This window comes from Larus michahellis, unplaced genomic scaffold (genome assembly GCF_964199755.1).
Source record: "Larus michahellis unplaced genomic scaffold, bLarMic1.1 SCAFFOLD_153, whole genome shotgun sequence".
In the NCBI taxonomy this organism is placed as follows: Eukaryota; Metazoa; Chordata; class Aves; order Charadriiformes; family Laridae; genus Larus; species Larus michahellis.
The window spans coordinates 354,068-378,099 of NW_027436291.1; the positions used below are offsets into that span (position 1 = coordinate 354,068).

Below are 24,032 nucleotides of genomic sequence, written 5' to 3' on the forward strand. Positions count from 1 at the left end.
CGGGCTGTGGGGCCACGCGAGCGGCTGCCAAAGAGCTTTCCAACGAGGCACGGCTTTCCCTCCTGGCTCTTCGGGCGTGGGAGCTGTCGCCAGAGCCGCGGCCCTACTGGATAATGCTTAACAGGCTTGAGCGGCGGCGCCACGTGGGCGCCGGTGGCGCCGAGGCTGACGGCCGCCGCAAAGCCCGCAGCCCCACGGGCTGTGGGGCTACGCGAGCGGCTGCCAAAGAGCTTTCCAACGAGGCACAGCTTTCCCTCCTGGCTCTTCGGGCGTGGGAGCTGTCGCCAGAGCCGCGGCCCTACCGCAAAATGCTTCGCAGGCTGGCGCGGCGGCGCCACCTAGGCACCGGTGGCGCCGAGGGTGACGGCCGCCGCAAAGCCCGCAGCCCCACGGGCTGTGGGGCCACGCGAGCGGCTGCCAAAGAGCTTTCCAACGAGGCACGGCTTTCCCTCCTGGCTCTTCGGGCGTGGGAGCTGTCGCCAGAGCGGCGACCCTACCGGAAAATGCTTCGCAGGCTGGCGCGGCGGCGCCACGTGGGCGCCGGTGGCGCCGAGGCTGATGGCCTCCACAAAGCCCGCAGCCCCACGGGCTGTGGGGCCACGCGAGCGGCTGCCAAAGAGCTTTCCAACGAGGCACGGCTTTCCCTCCTGGCTCTTCGGGCGTGGGAGCTGTCGCCAGAGCCGCGGCACTACCGGAAAATGCTTCGCAGGCTGGCGCGGCGGCGCCACGTGGGCGCCGGTGGCGCCGAGGCTGACGGCCGCCGCAAAGCCCGCAGCCCCACGGGCTGTGGGGCCACGCGAGCGGCTGCCAAAGAGCTTTCCAACGAGGCACGGCTTTCCCCCATGGCTCTTTGGGCGTGGGAGTTGTCGCCAGAGCCGCGGCCCTACAGCAAAATGCTTCGCAGGCTGGCGCGGCGGCGCCACCTGGGCTCCAGTGGCGCCGAGGCTGACGGCCGCCGCAAAGCCCGCAGCCCCACGGGCTGTGGGGCCACGCGAGCGGCTGCCAAAGAGCTTTCCAACGAGGCACGGCTTTCCCTCCTGGCTCTTCGGGCGTGGGAGCTGTCGCCAGAGCCGCGGCCCTACCGCAAAATGCTTCGCAGGCTGGCGCGGCGGCGCCACCTTTGAGCCGGTGGCGCCGAGGCTGACGGCCGCCGCAAAGCCCGAAGCCCCACGGGCTGTGGGGCCACGCGAGCGGCTGCCAAAGAGCTTTCCAACGAGGCACGGCTTTCCCTCCTTGCTCTTCGGGCGTGGGAGTTGTCGCCAGAGCCGCGGCCCTACCGGAAAATGCTGCGCGGGCTGGCGCGGCGGCGCTACGTGGGCACCGGTGGTGCCGAGGCTGACGGCCGCCGCAAAGCCTGCAGCCCCACGGGCTGTGGGGCCACGCAAGCGGCTGCCAAAGAGCTTTCCAAGGAGGCACGGCTTTCCCTCCTGGCTCTTCGGGCGTGGGAGCTGTCGCCAGAGCCGCGGCCCTACCGGAAAATGCTTCGCGGGCTGGCGCGGCGGCGCTACGTGGGCGCTGGTGACGCCGAGGCTGACGGCTGCCGCAAATCCCGCAGCCCCACGGGCTGTGGGGCCATACGAGCGGCTGCCAAACAGCTTTCCAACGAGGCACGGCTTTCCCTCCTGGCTCTTCAGGCGTGGGAGCTGTCGCCAGAGCAGCGGCCCTACCGGAAAATGCTTGGCAGGCTGGCGCGGCGGCGCCACGTGTGCGCCGGTGGCGCCGAGGGTGATGGCCGCCGCAAAGCCCGCAGCCCCACGGGCTGTGGGGCCACACGAGCGGCTGCCAAAGAGCTTTCCAACGAGGCATGGCTTTCCCTCCTGGCTCTTCAGGCGTGGGAGCTGTCGCCAGAGCAGCGGCCCTACCAGAAAATGCTGCGCGGGCTGGCGCGGCGGCGCTACGTGGGCACCGGTGGTGCCGAGGCTGACGGCCGCCGCAAAGCCCGCAGCCCCACGGGCTGTGGGGCCACACGAGCGGCTGCCAAAGAGCTTTCCAACGAGGCATGGCTTTCCCTCCTGGCTCTTCGGGCGTGGGAGCTGTCGCCAGAGCCGCGGCCCTACTGGAAAATGCTTCGCAGGCTGGCGCGGTGGCGCCACGACGGCGCCGGTGGCGCTGAGGCTGACGGCCTCCACAAAGCCCGCAGCCCCACGGGCTGTGCGGCCACGCGAGCGGCTGCCAAAGAGCTTTCCAACGAGGCACGGCTTTCCCTCCTGGCTCTTCGGGCGTGGCAGCTGTCGCCAGAGACGCGGCCCTACCGCAAAATGCTTCGCAGGCTGGCGCGGCGGCGCCACGTGGGCGCAGGTGGCGCCGAGGCTGATGGCCGCCGCAAAGCCCGCAGCCCCACGGGCTGTGGGGCCACACGAGCGGCTGCCAAAGAGCTTTCCAACGAGGCATGGCTTTCCCTCCTGGCTCTTCGGGCGTGGGAGCTGTCGCCAGAGCCACGGCCCTACCGCAAAATGCTTCGCAGGCCGGCGCGGCTGCGCCATGTGGGCGCCGGTGGCGCCGAGGCTGATGGCCGCCGCAAAGCCCGCAGCCCCACGGGCTGTGGGGCCACGCGAGCGGCTGCCAAAGAGCTTTCCAACAAGGCACGGCTTTCCCTCCTGGCTCTTTGGGCGTGGGAGCAATCTCCCTATCTCCCGATATATGGAAATTTTGGAGCATTTTCCTGCTGCCTTCAGCCTCAAAACCACCCTTTCCCTTGGCGCCGCGCCAGCCTCCAAAATTTCCATATATCCGGACATCGAGAGATTGCTCCCACGCCCAAACGCGAGGAGGGAAAACTGTGCCTTGTTCTAAAGCTCTATGGAACCCACTTCGTTTGACTCCTTAGCCAGCGCTGGCCTGCAGCCGTGCCCAGGCACCCCCTCCCCAGCTAGAGACCCTCAGCACAGCAGGCCCATCCCCACCTGCAGCCCTCTTAAGCCCTTGGCCCAGACCATGGTCACCTCACGGGTCCCACCTGGGCGTCCTCAGCCCCAGCTGGAGCCCATTGGGAAGAGGGGCCATTGCCAAAGCCCCACAGCACATCACCCCCTCCCCTGAGCCTCTCGCAGACAGAAAAGAGAAACAGGGACCCCGACAGAAGCACACGTTGAAAGAAAACTTCGAAAAACAACAGGGCACAAGAAACATAAGCAAAAAAATAACAGGGAGATGTAGAAAAAAAACATGAAAAAAGTGACAGGGTGCAGGACAGAGAGGGAAGAATGGGGAATCACAGACAGGGAAATGGTTAGTAGGAGACGGAGACCCAAAATTTCGAAAGGCGCAGGATGCAAGAATCATACCCAAGACTTGAAAGACAGGTACGCAGGACTGCACAGAAAGAGAGGAAGACGATGATGAAAAACGACGGGGTACAAGAAACATGGGAAAGAAATTAAAATTTATTTTGGGGAGACAGATAGAGGGAAAGGCAGCAAGAAGAACTGAAAACTGACGGGGATCAAGAAACATCAGAATCAGAAAGAAAGAGATGGAAAGCAAGAAATTAAGTCTCGAAAGAGACCGGGTACAAGAAACCCAGTCAAGCGTGAAAAGACGAGGCCAGGGAGCGCAGCAGAAGTCATCTGTGGTGGGTTGACCTCGGCTGGCCCCTGGGGACCCACCCAGCCGCTCCGTCGCTGCCCTTCCTCGACGAGACACAGGGAGAAATTAATTTTCTGCGCCGACAGCGGGGCCTCCACGGGTTGCAGGGGACTCTCTGCTCCGCTCCCGGCCGGCGTTGCCGACCGCGGCCTTGTTTGACCAGCGGCAGGTCCCTCTCTCAGCTGGCTGTGCCCAGCGTGGGGGGAGCTCCTGGTGTCTTCTCACACAACCCACCCCCGCAAAGACCTCATCACGTAAACCCGAGACAACGGCCGTCTGCTGCGGGGCAGAGAAGCCGGGGCGGCAGGGGACGGGCAAAGGGAGCCACAGGGGAAAGAAGACAGCCATGGGCTACAGCCCAGACAGGAGAACGCGAGAGGGGGAGAACCACGGAGACAAAAGTTGGCTGTGGGACAGATCTTTCCATACGATAACATCGTTTCTCTAATATAGCAGACGCAGGTACAGCTCTGCTCATCCCAAAAAAAACCCTTAATTAAAGAGCTGCCCACGCCACCTGCTGATGGCTACTCGATGGGAATTGACTCCACCACCTTGGCCTCGACGGCCTCGTTAGAACGTATTAACCGCGAACTCTTTTGCTGTTCCTCCTCCCCCTGACTCTACGCGACCGGGCAGAGCAGCTCCGAGCCCCAACATGCGCAAGCACAGACCCAACGCCACACACCACACGGCGAACAACGCCCCTCAGCGAGGAGAGAAGACTCTCGGCGAGGAGGACGACACCCCAACGTAAGCGACCGTCAGGCAAGAAGACCTGCGGGACCACGACGGCGACGTGAGAAAGGCTCGAGGGAAGCCCCAGGAAATGAGCACAACGCCACGGCCCGGGACAACGAGCGACTCTCAAACGGAGAAGACGAACGCGCAGGACGCCCGGCTCCCAGACCCAAGAACTCAAGGACGCAGGGAAGAAGTCGCAGTCACTGAAAATGGATGGCTAGAGATGGCTAGAGAGCTGCTCCCACAGCCAGGAGCAAGGCTGCAAACCAGGACCGTCCAGAAACTTCCGAGACGCCGGACCCAGCCACGCTTTAAGCTTACGACGCAAGAAAAGCAGCCCCCGACTGGGGCGATGCCGATGAGGACGGGCCTTCGAGGCTCTAGGGATGGTGCCTCAAGCACAGACCGCGCTCCTCAAGCGTAGGGAGAACATCGAGACCCACGGAAGGTCTAAGCCACAGAAAACACGCCGCGCACACCGCACAACGGACACAGGCCGGAACCGCCCTGCCCGGCTCGCGCTAGCGTCGTGCTGACGACCATCCCGCTCCCGTTGCCTACCCAAAGGGGACGGCGTCCAGCCCTCTGCCCGTCTCCAAAACGCCTCCCTGCGACTCCCAAACTTCTCCCCTCCTCCCAAGCCCTCCCCGGCTCCGGCCGCTCAACTTGGCTTCCGGAGGGCCGGAGGCCTTAAATCCCTTGTCGTCAAAAAAAAAAACCCAGCGCCTCGACCCTCCGGGACATTCCCTTGGTCACCGGGTTCCTCTTCGTCGTCCGCCATTGAGGAAAAGAAAACGGCGCCAGCGAGAAGTTGCGGAGAGGCCAGCGCCGACCTCTCCCGCGGCTTCCCCTTCCTCCGAAGCACGACAGGACGCTGCTCGCCGCGGCCGTCCTCGCCGGAGACACCGGGACACAAAACGACCGTCGCCCGCGCGAGAAGTCACCGACCCCAAGCGCCTCCTCGCCGCTGCCTCGGCTTAGCCCCTCTCCACGCGCGTCCTGCGCCCGAAGGGGAAAAAAGAAAAAGCCAACCAAAAGGCGTGGGCTGAGATACCGCCCGAAAACCTCAGCCTGCCCGCAGCCATTCCCGTCTCCTGCTCCTTTACCCCGGCCTCGCGCCCGCCTGCCCCCCATGGTTTCGGGCTGCCGCTTTGAGGCTCACAGACGCCCCGGAAAACAGACCCAAAGGACACTTGAACCTTCACCCACCGTACAACGTGGGAGAAAGAATCGCTGCTGCAGGCCACCAGCCATCGCTCGCCTTGCCCGAGTCGCGTCCGGTGCCAAGATCCCGCTTTACTCGCCACTTCGCGCCTCCAAAATTAAAAAAAAAACCACAAAAACAAGAACACCCCACCGCCAAGCCGTCACACGGTGTCGCGTAGCCACCGGTGGCACCGTCCCTCCCAGCACCACGCACCCACCCGCCTCCTCACGGGGCCCCGCTTGCCGCGTCCGTCACCCTTTGGTGGCCAGAGCAGACGGGACCCTGCCGACACCCAAACCCAGGGGCAAAACCGACGCGGCGGAGGCCGGTGAACCCGCCGACCCCTCTCCCGGCCGACCCCCGGCGCCGAAACTGGAGAAAAACCCCTTCCCTCCTCCGCAGCCGTCGGGGAAGGGCCCCCCGCTCCCTCATGGCGGCGCCCGTCGGTCAACCAACGGGAAAGGCGCCGCGCGTGCGCAGTGCGGCTGTACGGCACAGGGGGGCGCCATGAGCCGTACGGCTGCACGGAAAAGAGGCCACTCATGCGCAGTACGGCAGTAAGGCACTGGGGGGCGCCATGAGCCGTACGGCTGCACGGAAAAGAGGCCGCGCGTGCGCAGTACGGCTGTACAGCACTGGGAGCCGCCATGAGCCGTACGGAAAAGGCGCCGCGCATGCGCAGTGCGGCTGTACGGCACAGGGGGGCGCCATGATCCGTACGGCTGTACGGAAAAGACGCCGCGCATGCGCAGTAGGGCTGTACGGAAAAGAGTCCGCGCATGCGCAGTGCGGCTGTACGGCACAGGGGGCGCCATGATCCGTACGGCTGTACGGAAAAGAGGCCGCGCATGCGCAGTACGGCTGTACGAAAAAAGAGGCCGCGCATGCGCAGTACGGCTGTACGGAAATGGCGCCGCGCATGCGCAGTACGGCTGTACGGCAGAGGTAGGCGCCATGAGCCGTACGGCTGTACGGAAAAGAGTCCGCGCATGCGCAGTAGGGCTGTACGAAAAAGAGGCCGCGCATGCGCAGTGCGGCTGTACGGCACAGGGGGCGCCATGAGCCGTACGACTGCACAGAAAAGAGGCCGCGCATGCGCAGTACGGCTGTACGGGAAAGAGGCCGCGCATGCGCAGTACAGCTGTACGGCACAGGGGGGCGCCATGAGCCGTAGGGAAAAGGCGCCGCGCATGCGCAGTACGGCTGTACGGCACAGGGGGGCGCCATGAGCCGTACGACTGTACGGAAAAGAGTCCGCGCATGCGCAGTACGGCTGTACGGCACAGGGGGGCGCCATGAGCCGTACGGAGAAGACGTCGCTCATGCGCAGTGCGGCTGTACGGCACAGGGGGGCGCCATGAGCCGTACGGAAAAGAGGACACACATGCGCAGTACGGCTGTCCGGTAAATTCCCCTCACTTTCCCCCCAATTTGCCTACTTTTCCCCTCAACTCGCCCGCTCTACCCCACGAAATGGCGCCCAGCCCCTTAAGATGGCGGCGCACACACACCCCCCCCCCCTCCCCGCACGCGCCCGACGCACTGCGCACGCGCCTGACGCACCGCCCCGCTCCCCCGGAGGGGCGGGGCCGGGGAGCGGCGCGGAGGGGTTCGCGTAACGCGCCCCTGTCCGGAGGCGGAGGGATCCGCGCCGGCGCGCTGAGTCCCTTTAAAGAGGCGGAGGGCGCCGCGCCTGCGCAGTGCGGCCCGCGGCCGCCGCCGCCGCTTTATTCGGTTTTCTCGGGGCGGGGGATTAAAAGTCGGTTCTGGCGCCGGGAACGCGGTCTCCGTGCGCGCTCGGACGTGGCTCCGGCGGGGGTCGAAGGTTGCAGCTTGAGGCCGGGGGGGGGAGGGTGGGGGTCGATCCCTGAGGGGGGTCGGGGGGTCCTGGGGAGTCTCAAGGGGTCCCAGAGGCTCCTGGGGGGGGTCTCGGGGGGGTATTGGGGGTCCTGGGGGGTATCAGGGGGCTATTGGGGATCTCAGGGGGTCCCAGAGGCGTCTGGGGGGGGTATTGGGGGGTCCTGGGGGGCATCAGGGGGCTATTGGGGATCTTGGGGGGTCTCAGGGGAGATTTTGCGGGGCCCTGGGGTGCCCTAGGGGGGGTTGGGGGCTCTAGGGGGATCCTGGGGGGAGATTGGGGGGGTCCCAAGTGATTGGGGTGGGGGGGTGGCTGAGGGAGCATTAGGGGGTGCCAGGAGGTTTGGGGGTATTTTTTGGGGAGGGGGGGGTTCTCGGGGGTTTGGGCGTCCCGGGATGGTTTTGGGGCATCCCAGGGGGTTTTGGGGGGGGTCCCTGGGGGGCTTCAGAGGGGCGTTGGATGGATTTTGGGGGGGGGGGGGTCCCAGGGCGTTTTGGGGAGTTCTGGGGGGTTTTTGGAGGTTCCGGAGTGGCTTGGGGGGGGGGGTAGAGGGGGGTCGATTTTGGAAGGTCCCGGGGTGGTTTTGGGGGATCCCAAGGGGATTTTCGGAGGGTCCTGGGTGGGGTTGGGGGGGGAAGGGGCATTGTGAGGGTTTTGGGGGTCCCTGGGGTGATTTGGGAGGGGGTCTTGGGGAATTCGGGAAGGTTCTGGGGTGGTTTTGAGCCGTTCCGGGGTTTTTGGGGATCCCTGTGGTGATTTTTGGGGGCTCCCGGGGGGGTTTTGGGGCATCCCAAGGGGATTTGGGGGGGTCCTGGATGGATCTTGGGGGGGGTGGTGGTTCTGGGGACTCTCGTCTGCATTCTGGGGGGTTCCTGGGGGATTTGGAGGGTCCTGGGGGATTTGGGGGGGGGGTCCCAGGGTGGTTTTGGGGCATCCCAAGAGATTTGGGGGGTCCTGGGTGGGGTTGGGGGGGATTCAGGGAGGCCTTGGGTAGATTTGGGGGGGTCCTGGGTGGATTTTTGGGGGTCCTGGGGTGGTTTTGGGGCATCCCAGGGTTTTTGGGGGCGGGAGGGGGGGGAGTTGGGGATGGATTTGGGGGGGGGTTCCAAGGGGGTTTGGGGGGGGACTTGGGGGGGGGGGACGGGACCCTGGAGTGGTTTTGGCGCTTCCCGGGTGCGTTTTTTTGGGGGGTTCCCGTGGCCTTCCAAACCCAAAGCGGGGCGGGGTCTATGGGGCGGGGGCGCCCCCCCCCAGGCTACCCCGAGAGAGGGTGCGGCTGCGGCCCCGCTCGCCCTCCCCGGAGGCGGAGCTGGAGACGGAGGCGGTGCGGAAGCGGGAGAGGCGCGTCATGGCCGCCGCCGCCACTGCCGGGAGGGCGTGGCGTCAGGGGACACGCCCCCTGCCCCGCAAGCCCCGCCCCTTGGAGCCCCCCCCGCCCCCCGCAGCGCCCCCCCCCAGGGGGGTTAGTGCAGGGGGAAATGCCCTCAGGCCCCGCCCCCGGGGTGTAGGCCACGCCCCCTCCCCGAAGCCACGCCCCCTCCCCGAAGCCACGCCCCACGCCAACGCAAGGAAACAGGCCCCGCCCCCTCCAAGCGGCTCCAATAGGGTTAATGGAAGGGAGGAGGCCACGCCCCCTTGCCGCAAGCCATGCCCCCAAGCCCCCAGTGGGGTTAGTGCGGAGCTGCAGGACACGCCCCCTTTATTAGGCCACGCCCCCCACGGGGTTAGTGCAGGGGAGGCGTCCCCGAGGCCACGCCCCCTCCCCGAGGCCACGCCCCTCGTGCTCCCTGTGACATCACACGTGACCTCACAAAGGGGCGGTGCCGTCACACGTTGGAGGGGGGGAGGGGGAGGGGGGAGGTGACGTGAGGCGGGGGGGGGAGGGTGTGGCCTCACGCGTGACATCACCGCTGACGTCATCGCTGACGTCTCTCCCTACCTGGCCCCACGCTGCGCTTGCGGTCCAGGACGTGGGGGACTGGGGGGCGGGGTAATTAACCCCCCGGAGCAATTAATTACCCCCCCGGGTCACTGATTACCCACACACCCCCCCCCCCCCCCCCCGTAGCCATTCATTACCCCCCCAGGGCCATTAATTAACCTGCAGGGGGGCTAATAATGCACCCCACCCCCTCGGGCAGATTTATACCCCAGGAAAAGCAGTTAATTACCCCCCCCGGAGCACTAATTAACCCAGGGGTCATTAATTGCTGTCCCAGGGGGTCTTCATTACCCCCCAGGGCAATTAATTGCCCCCCTCCTTGGGTGCTAATTTCTCCCCGGGGGGGGGGGGGGGGGGGGGGGGGTAATTACCCCCGCGGGGGGGGGTTAATGAGCTCTCATGAATATTAATGAGCACTAATTGTACTCACTGTAGCCCATGCCCTGCACGAAGTACTTGAAGGCCTCTGTCAGCTTGGCCGGCTGGGGGGGGCGGGGGGGGGGTCAAGACCACGCCCCTTTAGGCCACGCCCCCTTTAAGGCACACCCCAACCCCCCCATAGGGGGCCCCTCCCCTTTAAGCCCCGCTCCCTCCCCTTAGGCTATGCCCCCTCCCCCTCAAACCACACCCACACCCCCCTTATATGGGGGACGCCCTGAGGCCACGCCCCCTCCCCCCTTAGCCACGCCCCCCCAACCAACCCCTTCTATGGCTTTGGTGCGCCCTTATGCCACGCCCCCTCCCTTCCAAGCCCTGCCCCTACAGCTCCCCATAGAAGGCCGGTGCCAGGCCACGCCCCCCCTTAGGCCATGCCCCCTCAGTCTCCCAGACCACGCCCCCTCCCCCTTAAGCCACGCCCCCCCGTTGGCGCTGGTGACCTTTGACCCCTCACCTGGCTGAGCTGGGGCTGCCCCCCTCCGTCCGCCATCTGTGGGGTGTCAAAGGTCACGGTGTAGGGGGTCAAAGGTCACGGGGTCGGGGGGTCAAAGGTCACCTTGAGGAAGGAGGTCTGGGTGGGGTCCAGCTTGGCATTGCACTCCACCTGGGGGGGGGGGGACGGGCCGTGGCGGGGGTCACGTGACTCCACGAGGGTCACGGGACGGGCCATGTGACCCCGGCACGTGACCTCACGGGGGGGCGGGGTCAGGTGACGTCACTCACCACGGCCTCCTCGTGGGGGGAGCCGTCGCCCACCACCAGCAACATGGGGCAGCTTTGGGGGGGGGTGGAGGGGAGAGGGGGTCAAAGGTCACTGTGGGGGGTCGGAGGCCATCCCGGAGGCACGGGGTCAAAGGTCAGAGGGGCGAGGGGGGGTCGCTCACCGCAGGCTGCCGGCCCCGCTGCGCGCCAGGCCCAGGTCACCGCGGCTGCGCGGCCCCGGCAGGAGCAGGAGCAGGGAGCCGCCACCGCCACGGTGAGTGCCCCCAGTACACACCAGTACACACCGGTGCCCCCCCGGTGCCCTCCCAGTATAGCCCAGTGCCCTCCCAGTGCCTCCCAGTACAGCCCAGTCCCTCCTAGTGCCCCCCAGTACAGCCCAGTCCCTCCCAGTGCCCCACAGCCCCCTCCCAGTGCCTCCCAGTATAGCCCAGTGCCCCACAGCCCCCTCCCAGTGCCTCCCAGTATATCCCAGTGCCCTCCCAGTGCCCCACAGCCCCCCCCCAGTGCCCCCCAGTACAGCCCAGTGCCTCCCAGTGCCCCACAGCCCCCCACCTGTTGTACATGCCCCACAGCAGGGGGGCGTTGGGGGTCGCCCCCAGCCGGGCCCGGCTGCTCTGCATGGCCGGGGGGGCGGCCGACAGCTCCTCCTGTGGGGCAGACCCACAAGTGAGCCGCAACTGACCCCCCGCCGCTCCCCCGGACCCACAACCGACCCGTAACCCACCCCGAGACCCATAACTGACCCACCCCAGGGCCACGGCTGACTCACCGCCGACCCACAAGTGACCCCCCAGGACCCATAACTGATGCCCCCAGCCCCACAAGTTCCTCCCCCCGGCCCCACAAGTGCCCCCGGCCCCACCTGGGTGAAGAGATGGGCCAGGATCATGTCGGTGGTGGAGGACGTCAGGCCCGAGAGCTGTGGGGCAGCAAGTGGGGCGCCATGGGACCCACAGCGACCCATAAGGAGCCACGGGACCCATGGAACCTACAGGGACCCATGGGACCCACAGAGACCCATAGCGACCCATAAGACCCATAGAGACCCACAGTGACCCATAGAGACCCACGGGACCCATTGGGACCCATGGGACCCACAGAGACCCGTGGGACCCACAGGGACCCGGCGGGACCCATAGGTGCCCCATAGTCCCATGGACACCCGTAAGTGACCCACAGAACATCTAGAGGTGCCCCATAGCGCCGTGGAGACCCATAAGTGACCCGCAGCTGCTCCGTAGCCCCATGGAGACCCATAAGTGACCCATAGGTGCCCCATGGAGACCCATAGAAGACCTAAAGGTGCCCCATATGCCCACGGAGACCCACTAGAGCGCCCCACAGCCGCCCCATGGCCGCCCCACGGCCGCCCCACCTTGTGCGCGGCCCAGTCCATCCAGCCCTTGGCCTGGGGGTCGATGTTGACCAGCACCAGCCCCTCCACCGCCTCGGGGTGCAGCAGCTGTGGGGCAGGGCCGGGGGTCACCTCCTGCCCCACGGCGGTCCTCTCTGCCACATAGACACCTCCCCGGACCCATAGATTCCCCGCCGGCCCCACAGTGACCCCCAAGAACCCAACGCAGGAGCTCCTCAAACCTCCTCCGGACCCACAGCGATCCCACCCAAGGGCCCTCCTGCCCCACAGCGACCCCCCTGCCCCATAGCGACCTCCCCAGCCCCATAGATTCCCCCCCCAGAGCCCTCCAGACCCACGGCGACCCCCCCAGACCCCCAAATTCCCCCCCCGGAGACCCTTCAGGACCCCTCCAGAACCCCCCCAGATCCCTCCAGCCCCACAGCGACCCCCAAGTTCTCCCCCAAGGAACCCCCCCAAACCCCCTCCAGACCCACAATGACACTCCCCCCCCCCCCGACCCACATGTGTCCCCCCAGATGCCCTGCAACCCCCCCGCCAGACCCACAGATCCCCCCCAGGTGACCCATAGCCCCCCTGAGACCCACAGAACCCCACAGAACCCCCCCCAGATGCCCCATACACCCCCCCCAGAGACCCTCAGGACCCCCCCTCCAAGGACCCACAGATCTCCCCCCCCCAAGATGCCCCATAACCACCCCCGAGCCCCTCCATGTGCCCCCCCCCCCCCCAGCCCCACTCACCCCAAATTTCGCCAGGACGAAGGCGCCGGCCCCCACCCCCATCCCGATGATGCTGGCGATGCTGGGGGCGGGGGTGGAGTGTCACGAGGTCAAGGTCATCCTGACCCCCCCCCCCCGCTATGGGGCAGCCCCCCAACTCACTTGAGGTACTGGAGGATGCAGGGGATCATCTCGGCCAGTTGCTCCAGCGAGGGGTACTGGTACCTGGGGGGCAGGGGGGGGTCAACGGGGGGGTGACAGGGGGTCAACGGGGTCAACTCGGGGGTTGGTGGGGTCAATGGGGCCAGCTTGGGGGTCAATGGGATCATGGGAGGTCAACTGTGGGTCAACGGGGCCAACTTGGGGGTCAATGGGATCATGGGAGGTCAACTGTGGGTCAGCGGGGCCAACTTGGGGGTCAGCGGGGCCAACTTGGGGGTCACTGGGGTCAACCGGGAGGTCGGTGGGGCCAACTTGGGGGTCAATGAAGCCAACTGGGGGGCCAATAGGGTCAACTCGGGGGTCGGTGGGGTCAATGGGATCATGGGACGTCAACTGTGGGTCAACGGGGCCAACTTGGGGGTCAGCGGGGCCAACTTGGGGGTCAATGAAGCCAACTGGGGGGCCAACAGGGTCAACTCGGGGGTCGGTGGGGTCAATGGGATCATGGGAGGTCAACTGTGGGTCAACGGGGCCAACTTGGGGGTCAGCGGGGCCAACTTGGGGGTCAATGAAGCCAACTGGGGGGCCAACAGGGTCAACTCAGGGGTCGGTGGGGTCAACGGGGCCAACTTGGGGGTCAATGGGATCATGGGAGGTCAACTGTGGGTCAGCGGGGCCAACTTGGGGGTCACTGGGGTTAACCGGGAGGTCGGTGGGGCCAACTTGGGGGTCAGTGAAGCCAACTGGGGGGCCAACAGGGTCAACTCGGGGGTCGGTGGGGTCAATGGGGCCAACTTGGGGGTCAATGGGATCATGGGAGGTCAACTGTGGGTCAGTGGGGCCAACTTGGGGGTCAATGGGATCATGGGAGGTCAACTGTGGGTCAGCGGGGCCAACTTGGGGGTCAGCGGGGCCAACGGGGAGGGGCAACGGAGACTCAAGGTGGTCAATCAAGGGTTCAAGCGGGATCAAGCGGGGCGGGATCAGCGGGGCTGGGGGAGGGGGGGGTTGGGGGGCGGGCGATGGGGGTCGCGGGGCGCCGTGGGTTGCACCCTGGGGGGTAGGGGGGGGCGCCCTCCTCCATGCCGGGGGGGTCGACGTGGACCACCAGGAAGTTCTTGACGATCTCCCCCATCTCCTCGTGGGCGAAGAGCGGGGTGAAGCACGACTCGTCTGGGGACAGCCCCACCCCACGGCTATGGGGCTGGACCCACGGCCGTGGGGCAGGGGGCACCCATGGGGCCAGGGAAGGGATGGAAGGGCCCCAGGTGCCCGGGGAGGGGGGACCCAGGGGACTGGGGAGGGGACCCAGGTGGCCGGGGGGACCCCCACCTATGGGGCTGGACCCGGATCTATGGGGCAGAGGGGACCCAGGTGTCCAGGGGCACACACATCTATGGGGCTGGGACCCCCACCTGTGGGTCTGTCCCCCCATCTCTGGGTCTGGGTCCCCCATCTATGGGTCTTGGACCCCCTGGTGTGGGTCTAGAACCCCTATCTCCAGGTCTGGGACCCCCAGGTGTGGGTCTGGAACACCCGTCTCTGGGTCTGGGCCCCCCATGTGTGGGTCCGTCCCCCCCCCCACCTCTGGGTCTGGGCCCCCCGTGTGTGAGCCTGGTCCCCCATCTATGGGTCTGGGCCCCCCATGTGTGGCTCTGGGACCCACCTCTATGGGTCTAGAACCCCCAGGTGTGGCCCTGGTCCCCCATCTCTGGGTCTGGGCCCCCCATGTGTGGGTCTGTCCCCCCATCTCTGGGCCTGGTCCCCCATCTATGGGTTTGGGACCCCCAGGTGTGGGTCTAGAACCCCCATCTCCAGGTCTGGGACCCCCATCTGTGGGTCTGGAACCCCCATCTCTGGGTCTGGGACCCCCATGTGTGGGCCTGGTCCCCCATCTAGAAGAGCTTGCTCTCCCTGTCTTTGAGTACTGTTTTCACTGTCCCGGTTACCTCTTTGCTAACATTCTCTTCAGAGCTGCAGTGAAACCAGGAACCACGTGGAGAAGGCACCCACACTGAAAGTGCCTGGAGGGAACATTGGGGCTTCTTCTCAGTGTCTCTGACATAGGGTTTCACTGTCCCGGGAAAGTCTCTGCTAACACCGTGCAGAGCGCTGTGCCCAATATACAGAAACGTCTTGCGGTATCTCCTACAGGGAAAGTGCCAGGAGGGAATTGCGGAGCTTGTTCTCAGTGTCTCTGAGAATTGCTCTGATTATCTGTGTGACCTCTTTGCTAAGACTCTCCAGAGAGCCGTCCTCAAAACAAACACACATCTTGACATATCTCCCACATTGATCGCAGTGTCTCCAGAAACGGCATTCAAGGAGCCAGGACCTTTTCTCCCTACACTGTCCATTGAGTTGTCCTCAAAACCAATATACATCCTGCTATATCTCCCACATGGAAAGTGCCAGGAGGGAGAAGTGGGGATTATGTTTAGATTTTATCGGAACTGCTTCAAATCAACTAGATATCTTTGTGCTGTAAATCTCCCAACAGCCAAACGCAAAAGCAGCAAACATCTCGCTGTATGTCCCACATCCAAAGTGCCAAGAGAGAGCTTGCTCTCCCTGTCTTTGAGTACTGTTTTCACTGTCCCGGTTACCTCTTTGCTAACATTCTCTTCAGAGCTGCAGTGAAACCAGGAACCACGTGGAGAAGGCACCCACACTGAAAGTGCCTGGAGGGAACATTGGGGCTTCTTCTCAGTGTCTCTGACATAGGGTTTCACTGTCCCGGGAAAGTCTCTGCTAACACCGTGCAGAGCGCTGTGCCCAATATACAGAAACGTCTTGCGGTATCTCCTACAGGGAAAGTGCCAGGAGGGAATTGCGGAGCTTGTTCTCAGTGTCTCTGAGAATTGCTCTGATTATCTGTGTGACCTCTTTGCTAAGACTCTCCAGAGAGCCGTCCTCAAAACAAACACACATCTTGACATATCTCCCACATTGATCGCAGTGTCTCCAGAAACGGCATTCAAGGAGCCAGGAGGTTTTCTCCCTACACTGTCCATTGAGTTGTCCTCAAAACCAATATACATCCTGCTATATCTCCCACATGGAAAGTGCCAGGAGGGAGAAGTGGGGATTATGTTTAGACTTTCTCGGAACTGCTTCAAATCAACTAGATATCTTTGTGCTGTAAATCTCCCAACAGCCAAACACAAAAGCAGCAAACATCTCGCTGTATGTCCCACATCCAAAGTGCCAAGAGAGAGCTTGCTCTCCCTGTCTTTGAGTACTGTTTTCACTGTCCCGGTTACCTCTTTGCTAACATTCTCTTCAGAGCTGCAGTGAAACCAGGAACCACGTGGAGAAGGCACCCACACTGAAAGTGCCTGGAGGGAACATTGGGGCTTCTTCTCAGTGTCTCTGACATAGGGTTTCACTGTCCCGGGAAAGTCTCTGCTAACACCGTGCAGAGCGCTGTGCCCAATATACGGAAACGTCTTGCGGTATCTCCTACAGGGAAAGTGCCAGGAGGGAATTGCGGAGCTTGTTCTCAGTGTCTCTGAGAATTGCTCTGATTATCTGTGTGACCTCTTTGCTAAGACGCTCCAGAGAGCCGTCCTCAAAACAAACACACATCTTGACATATCTCCCACATTGATCGCAGTGTCTCCAGAAACGGCATTCAAGGAGCCAGGAGGTTTTCTCCCTACACTGTCCATTGAGTTGTCCTCAAAACCAATATACATCCTGCTATATCTCCCACATGGAAAGTGCCAGGAGGGAGAAGTGGGGATTATGTTTAGACTTTCTCGGAACTGCTTCAAATCAACTAGATATCTTTGTGCTGTAAATCTCCCAACAGCCAAACGCAAAAGCAGCAAACATCTCGCTGTATGTCCCACATCCAAAGTGCCAAGAGAGAGCTTGCTCTCCCTGTCTTTGAGTACTGTTTTCACTGTCCCGGTTACCTCTTTGCTAACATTCTCTTCAGAGCTGCAGTGAAACCAGGAACCACGTGGAGAAGGCACCCACACTGAAAGTGCCTGGAGGGAACATTGGGGCTTCTTCTCAGTGTCTCTGACATAGGGTTTCACTGTCCCGGGAAAGTCTCTGCTAACACCGTGCAGAGCGCTGTGCCCAATATACAGAAACGTCTTGCGGTATCTCCTACAGGGAAAGTGCCAGGAGGGAATTGTCGAGCTTGTTCTCAGTGTCTCTGAGAATTGCTCTGATTATCTGTGTGACCTCTTTGCTAAGACTCTCCAGAGAGCCGTCCTCAAAACAAACACACATCTTGACATATCTCCCACATTGATCGCAGTGTCTCCAGAAACGGCATTCAAGGAGCCAGGACCTTTTCTCCCTACACTGTCCATTGACTTGTCCTCAAAACCAATATACATCCTGCTATATCTCCCACATGGAAAGTGCCAGGAGGGAGAAGTGGGGATTATGTTTAGATTTTCTCGGAACTGCTTCAAATCAACTAGATATCTTTGTGCTGTAAATCTCCCAACAGCCAAACGCAAAAGCAGCAAACATCTCGCTGTATGTCCCACATCCAAAGTGCCAAGAGAGAGCTTGCTCTCCCTGTCTTTGAGTACTGTTTTCACTGTCCCGGTTACCTCTTTGCTAACATTCTCTTCAGAGCTGCAGTGAAACCAGGAACCACGTGGAGAAGGCACCCACACTGAAAGTGCCTGGAGGGAACATTGGGGCTTCTTCTCAGTGTCTCTGACATAGGGTTTCACTGTCCCGGGAAAGTCTCTGCTAACACCGTGCAGAGCGCTGTGCCCAATATACAGAAACGTCTTGCGGTATCTCCTACAGGGAAAGTGCCAGGAGGGAATTGCGGAGCTTGTTCTCAGTGTCTCTGAGAATTGCTCTGATTATCTGTGTGACCTCTTTGCTAAGACTCTCCAGAGAGCCGTCCTCAAAACAAACACACATCTTGACATATCTCCCACATTGATCGCAGTGTCTCCAGAAACGGCATTCAAGGAGCCAGGAGGTTTTCTCCCTACACTGTCCATTGAGTTGTCCTCAAAACCAATATACATCCTGCTATATCTCCCACATGGAAAGTGCCAGGAGGGAGAAGTGGGGATTATGTTTAGACTTTCTCGGAACTGCTTCAAATCAACTAGATATCTTTGTGCTGTAAATCTCCCAACAGCCAAACGCAAAAGCAGCAAACATCTCGCTGTATGTCCCACATCCAAAGTGCCAAGAGAGAGCTTGCTCTCCCTGTCTTTGAGTACTGTTTTCACTGTCCCGGTTACCTCTTTGCTAACATTCTCTTCAGAGCTGCAGTGAAACCAGGAACCACGTGGAGAAGGCACCCACACTGAAAGTGCCTGGAGGGAACATTGGGGCTTCTTCTCAGTGTCTCTGACATAGGGTTTCACTGTCCCGGGAAAGTCTCTGCTAACACCGTGCAGAGCGCTGTGCCCAATATACAGAAACGTCTTGCGGTATCTCCTACAGGGAAAGTGCCAGGAGGGAATTGCGGAGCTTGTTCTCAGTGTCTCTGAGAATTGCTCTGATTATCTGTGTGACCTCTTTGCTAAGACGCTCCAGAGAGCCGTCCTCAAAACAAACACACATCTTGACATATCTCCCACATTGATCGCAGTGTCTCCAGAAACGGCATTCAAGGAGCCAGGAGGTTTTCTCCCTACACTGTCCATTGAGTTGTCCTCAAAACCAATAGACATCCTGCTAGATCTCCCACATGGAAAGTGCCAGGAGGGAGAAGTGGGGATTATGTTTAGACTTTCTCGGAACTGCTTCAAATCAACTAGATATCTTTGTGCTGTAAATCTCCCAACAGCCAAACGCAAAAGCAGCAAACATCTCGCTGTATGTCCCACATCCAAAGTGCCAAGAGAGAGCTTGCTCTCCCTGTCTTTGAGTACTGTTTTCACTGTCCCGGTTACCTCTTTGCTAACATTCTCTTCAGAGCTGCAGTGAAACCAGGAACCACGTGGAGAAAGCACCCACACTGAAAGTGCCTGGAGGGAACATTGGGGCTTCTTCTCAGTGTCTCTGACATAGGGTTTCACTGTCCCGGAAAGTCTCTGCTAACACCGTGCAGAGCGCTGTGCCCAATATACAGAAACGTCTTGCGGTATCTCCTACAGGGAAAGTGCCAGGAGGGAATTGTCGAGCTTGTTCTCAGTGTCTCTGAGAATTGCTCTCATTATCTGTGTGACCTCTTTGCTAAGACTCTCCAGAGAGCCGTCCTCAAAACAAACACACATCTTGACATATCTCCCACATTGATCGCAGTGTCTCCAGAAACGGCATTCAAGGAGCCAGGACCTTTTCTCCCTACACTGTCCATTGACTTGTCCTCAAAACCAATATACATCCTGCTATATCTCCCACATGGAAAGTGCCAGGAGGGAGAAGTGGGGATTATGTTTAGATTTTCTCGGAACTGCTTCAAATCAACTAGATATCTTTGTGCTGTAAATCTCCCAACAGCCAAACGCAAAAGCAGCAAACATCTCGCTGTATGTCCCACATCCAAAGTGCCAAGAGAGAGCTTGCTCTCCCTGTCTTTGAGTACTGTTTTCACTGTCCCGGTTACCTCTTTGCTAACATTCTCTTCAGAGCTGCAGTGAAACCAGGAACCACGTGGAGAAGGCACCCACACTGAAAGTGCCTGGAGGGAACATTGGGGCTTCTTCTCAGTGTCTCTGACATAGGGTTTCACTGTCCCGGGAAAGTCTCTGCTAACACCGTGCAGAGCGCTGTGCCCAATATACAGAAACGTCTTGCGGTATCTCCTACAGGGAAAGTGCCAGGAGGGAATTGCGGAGCTTGTTCTCAGTGTCTCTGAGAATTGCTCTGATTATCTGTGTGACCTCTTTGCTAAGACTCTCCAGAGAGCCGTCCTCAAAACAAACACACATCTTGACATATCTCCCACATTGATCGCAGTGTCTCCAGAAACGGCATTCAAGGAGCCAGGAGGTTTTCTCCCTACACTGTCCATTGAGTTGTCCTCAAAACCAATATACATCCTGCTATATCTCCCACATGGAAAGTGCCAGGAGGGAGAAGTGGGGATTATGTTTAGACTTTCTCGGAACTGCTTCAAATCAACTAGATATCTTTGTGCTGTAAATCTCCCAACAGCCAAACGCAAAAGCAGCAAACATCTCGCTGTATGTCCCACATCCAAAGTGCCAAGAGAGAGCTTGCTCTCCCTGTCTTTGAGTACTGTTTTCACTGTCCCGGTTACCTCTTTGCTAACATTCTCTTCAGAGCTGCAGTGAAACCAGGAACCACGTGGAGAAGGCACCCACACTGAAAGTGCCTGGAGGGAACATTGGGGCTTCTTCTCAGTGTCTCTGACATAGGGTTTCACTGTCCCGGGAAAGTCTCTGCTAACACCGTGCAGAGCGCTGTGCCCAATATACAGAAACGTCTTGCGGTATCTCCTACAGGGAAAGTGCCAGGAGGGAATTGCGGAGCTTGTTCTCAGTGTCTCTGAGAATTGCTCTGATTATCTGTGTGACCTCTTTGCTAAGACGCTCCAGAGAGCCGTCCTCAAAACAAACACACATCTTGACATATCTCCCACATTGATCGCAGTGTCTCCAGAAACGGCATTCAAGGAGCCAGGAGGTTTTCTCCCTACACTGTCCATTGAGTTGTCCTCAAAACCAATAGACATCCTGCTAGATCTCCCACATGGAAAGTGCCAGGAGGGAGAAGTGGGGATTATGTTTAGACTTTCTCGGAACTGCTTCAAATCAACTAGATATCTTTGTGCTGTAAATCTCCCAACAGCCAAACGCAAAAGCAGCAAACATCTCGCTGTATGTCCCACATCCAAAGTGCCAAGAGAGAGCTTGCTCTCCCTGTCTTTGAGTACTGTTTTCACTGTCCCGGTTACCTCTTTGCTAACATTCTCTTCAGAGCTGCAGTGAAACCAGGAACCACGTGGAGAAAGCACCCACACTGAAAGTGCCTGGAGGGAACATTGGGGCTTCTTCTCAGTGTCTCTGACATAGGGTTTCACTGTCCCGGGAAAGTCTCTGCTAACACCGTGCAGAGCGCTGTGCCCAATATACAGAAACGTCTTGCGGTATCTCCTACAGGGAAAGTGCCAGGAGGGAATTGCGGAGCTTGTTCTCAGTGTCTCTGAGAATTGCTCTCATTATCTGTGTGACCTCTTTGCTAAGACTCTCCAGAGAGCCGTCCTCAAAACAAACACACATCTTGACATATCTCCCACATTGATCGCAGTGTCTCCAGAAACGGCATTCAAGGAGCCAGGAGGTTTTCTCCCTACACTGTCCATTGAGTTGTCCTCAAAACCAATATACATCCTGCTATATCTCCCACATGGAAAGTGCCAGGAGGGAGAAGTGGGGATTATGTTTAGACTTTCTCGGAACTGCTTCAAATCAACTAGATATCTTTGTGCTGTAAATCTCCCAACAGCCAAACGCAAAAGCAGCAAACATCTCGCTGTATGTCCCACATCCAAAGTGCCAAGAGAGAGCTTGCTCTCCCTGTCTTTGAGTACTGTTTTCACTGTCCCGGTTACCTCTTTGCTAACATTCTCTTCAGAGCTGCAGTGAAACCAGGAACCACGTGGAGAAGGCACCCACACTGAAAGTGCCTGGAGGGAACATTGGGGCTTCTTCTCAGTGTCTCTGACATAGGGTTTCACTGTCCCGGGAAAGTCTCTGCTAACACCGTGCAGAGCGCTGTGCCCAATATACAGAAACGTCTTGCGGTATCTCCTACAGGGAAAGTGCCAGGAGGGAATTGCGGAGCTTGTTCTCAGTGTCTCTGAGAATTGCTCTGATTATCTGTGTGACCTCTTTGCTAAGACGCTCCAGAGAGCCGTCCTCAAAACAAACACACATCTTGACATATCTCCCACATTGATCGCAGTGTCTCCAGAAACGGCATTCAAGGAGCCAGGAAGTTTTCTCCCTACACTGTCCATTGAGTTGTCCTCAAAACCAATATACATCCTGCTATATCTCCCACATGGAAAGTGCCAGGAGGGAGAAGTGGGGATTATGTTTAGACTTTCTCGGAACTGCTTCAAATCAACTAGATATCTTTGTGCTGTAAATCTCCCAACAGCCAAACGCAAAAGCAGCAAACATCTCGCTGTATGTCCCACATCCAAAGTGCCAAGAGAGAGCTTGCTCTCCCTGTCTTTGAGTACTGTTTTCACTGTCCCGGTTACCTCTTTGCTAACATTCTCTTCAGAGCTGCAGTGAAACCAGGAACCACGTGGAGAAAGCACCCACACTGAAAGTGCCTGGAGGGAACATTGGGGCTTCTTCTCAGTGTCTCTGACATAGGGTTTCACTGTCCCGGAAAGTCTCTGCTAACACCGTGCAGAGCGCTGTGCCCAATATACAGAAACGTCTTGCGGTATCTCCTACAGGGAAAGTGCCAGGAGGGAATTGCGGAGCTTGTTCTCAGTGTCTCTGAGAATTGCTCTGATTATCTGTGTGACCTCTTTGCTAAGACTCTCCAGAGAGCCGTCCTCAAAACAAACACACATCTTGACATATCTCCCACATTGATCGCAGTGTCTCCAGAAACGGCATTCAAGGAGCCAGGAGGTTTTCTCCCTACACTGTCCATTGAGTTGTCCTCAAAACCAATATACATCCTGCTATATCTCCCACATGGAAAGTGCCAGGAGGGAGAAGTGGGGATTATGTTTAGACTTTCTCGGAACTGCTTCAAATCAACTAGATATCTTTGTGCTGTAAATCTCCCAACAGCCAAACGCAAAAGCAGCAAACATCTCGCTGTATGTCCCACATCCAAAGTGCCAAGAGAGAGCTTGCTCTCCCTGTCTTTGAGTACTGTTTTCACTGTCCCGGTTACCTCTTTGCTAACATTCTCTTCAGAGCTGCAGTGAAACCAGGAACCACGTGGAGAAAGCACCCACACTGAAAGTGCCTGGAGGGAACATTGGGGCTTCTTCTCAGTGTCTCTGACATAGGGTTTCACTGTCCCGGGAAAGTCTCTGCTAACACCGTGCAGAGCGCTGTGCCCAATATACAGAAACGTCTTGCGGTATCTCCTACAGGGAAAGTGCCAGGAGGGAATTGCGGAGCTTGTTCTCAGTGTCTCTGAGAATTGCTCTCATTATCTGTGTGACCTCTTTGCTAAGACTCTCCAGAGAGCCGTCCTCAAAACAAACACACATCTTGACATATCTCCCACATTGATCGCAGTGTCTCCAGAAACGGCATTCAAGGAGCCAGGAACTTTTCTCCCTACACTGTCCATTGAGTTGTCCTCAAAACCAATATACATCCTGCTATATCTCCCACATGGAAAGTGCCAGGAGGGAGAAGTGGGGATTATGTTTAGACTTTCTCGGAACTGCTTCAAATCAACTAGATATCTTTGTGCTGTAAATCTCCCAACAGCCAAACGCAAAAGCAGCAAACATCTCGCTGTATGTCCCGCATCCAAAGTGCCAAGAGAGAGCTTGCTCTCCCTGTCTTTGAGTACTGTTTTCACTGTCCCGGTTACCTCTTTGCTAACATTCTCTTCAGAGCTGCAGTGAAACCAGGAACCACGTGGAGAAGGCACCCACACTGAAAGTGCCTGGAGGGAACATTGGGGCTTCTTCTCAGTGTCTCTGACATAGGGTTTCACTGTCCCGGGAAAGTCTCTGCTAACACCGTGCAGAGCGCTGTGCCCAATATACAGAAACGTCTTGCGGTATCTCCTACAGGGAAAGTGCCAGGAGGGAATTGTGAAGCTTGTTCTCAGTGTCTCTGAGAATTGCTCTGATTATCCCTGTGACCTCTTTGCTAAGACTCTCCAGAGAGACGTCCTCAAAACCAACACACATCTTGACATATCTCCCACATTGATCGCAGTGTCTCCAGAAACGGCATTCAAGGAGCCAGGACCTTTTCTCCCTACACTGTCCATTGAGTTGTCCTCAAAACCAATATACATCCTGCTATATCTCCCACATGGAAAGTGCCAGGAGGGAGAAGTGGGGATTATGTTTAGACTTTCTCGGAACTGCTTCAAATCAACTAGATATCTTTGTGCTGTAAATCTCCCAACAGCCAAACGCAAAAGCAGCAAACATCTCGCTGTATGTCCCACATCCAAAGTGCCAAGAGAGAGCTTGCTCTCCCTGTCTTTGAGTACTGTTTTCACTGTCCCGGTTACCTCTTGGCTAACATTCTCTTCAGAGCTGCAGTGAAACCAGGAACCACGTGGAGAAGGCACCCACACTGAAAGTGCCTGGAGGGAACATTGGGGCTTCTTCTCAGTGTCTCTGACATAGGGTTTCACTGTCC

The 24,032-nt window shown here is 59.3% G+C and overlaps 1 protein-coding gene across 1 annotated transcript; it reads right to left on the reverse strand.

Annotated features, from left to right (window-relative positions):
• Window positions 1-8,621: 8,621 nt before the first annotated feature.
• Window positions 8,622-13,952, reverse strand: LOC141737185 (protein NDRG2-like; the record flags this gene model as incomplete). The annotated part of the gene is made up of 12 exons (XM_074571827.1): window positions 8,622-8,758; window positions 9,767-9,818; window positions 10,229-10,264; window positions 10,331-10,357; window positions 10,501-10,549; window positions 10,659-10,703; window positions 11,050-11,144; window positions 11,360-11,416; window positions 11,873-11,959; window positions 12,616-12,676; window positions 12,757-12,819; window positions 13,809-13,952. Coding segments are annotated over 12 exons (853 nt in total), but the record flags the coding sequence as incomplete, so codon positions are not given.
• Between the last annotated feature and the right edge of the window lie 10,080 nt (window positions 13,953-24,032).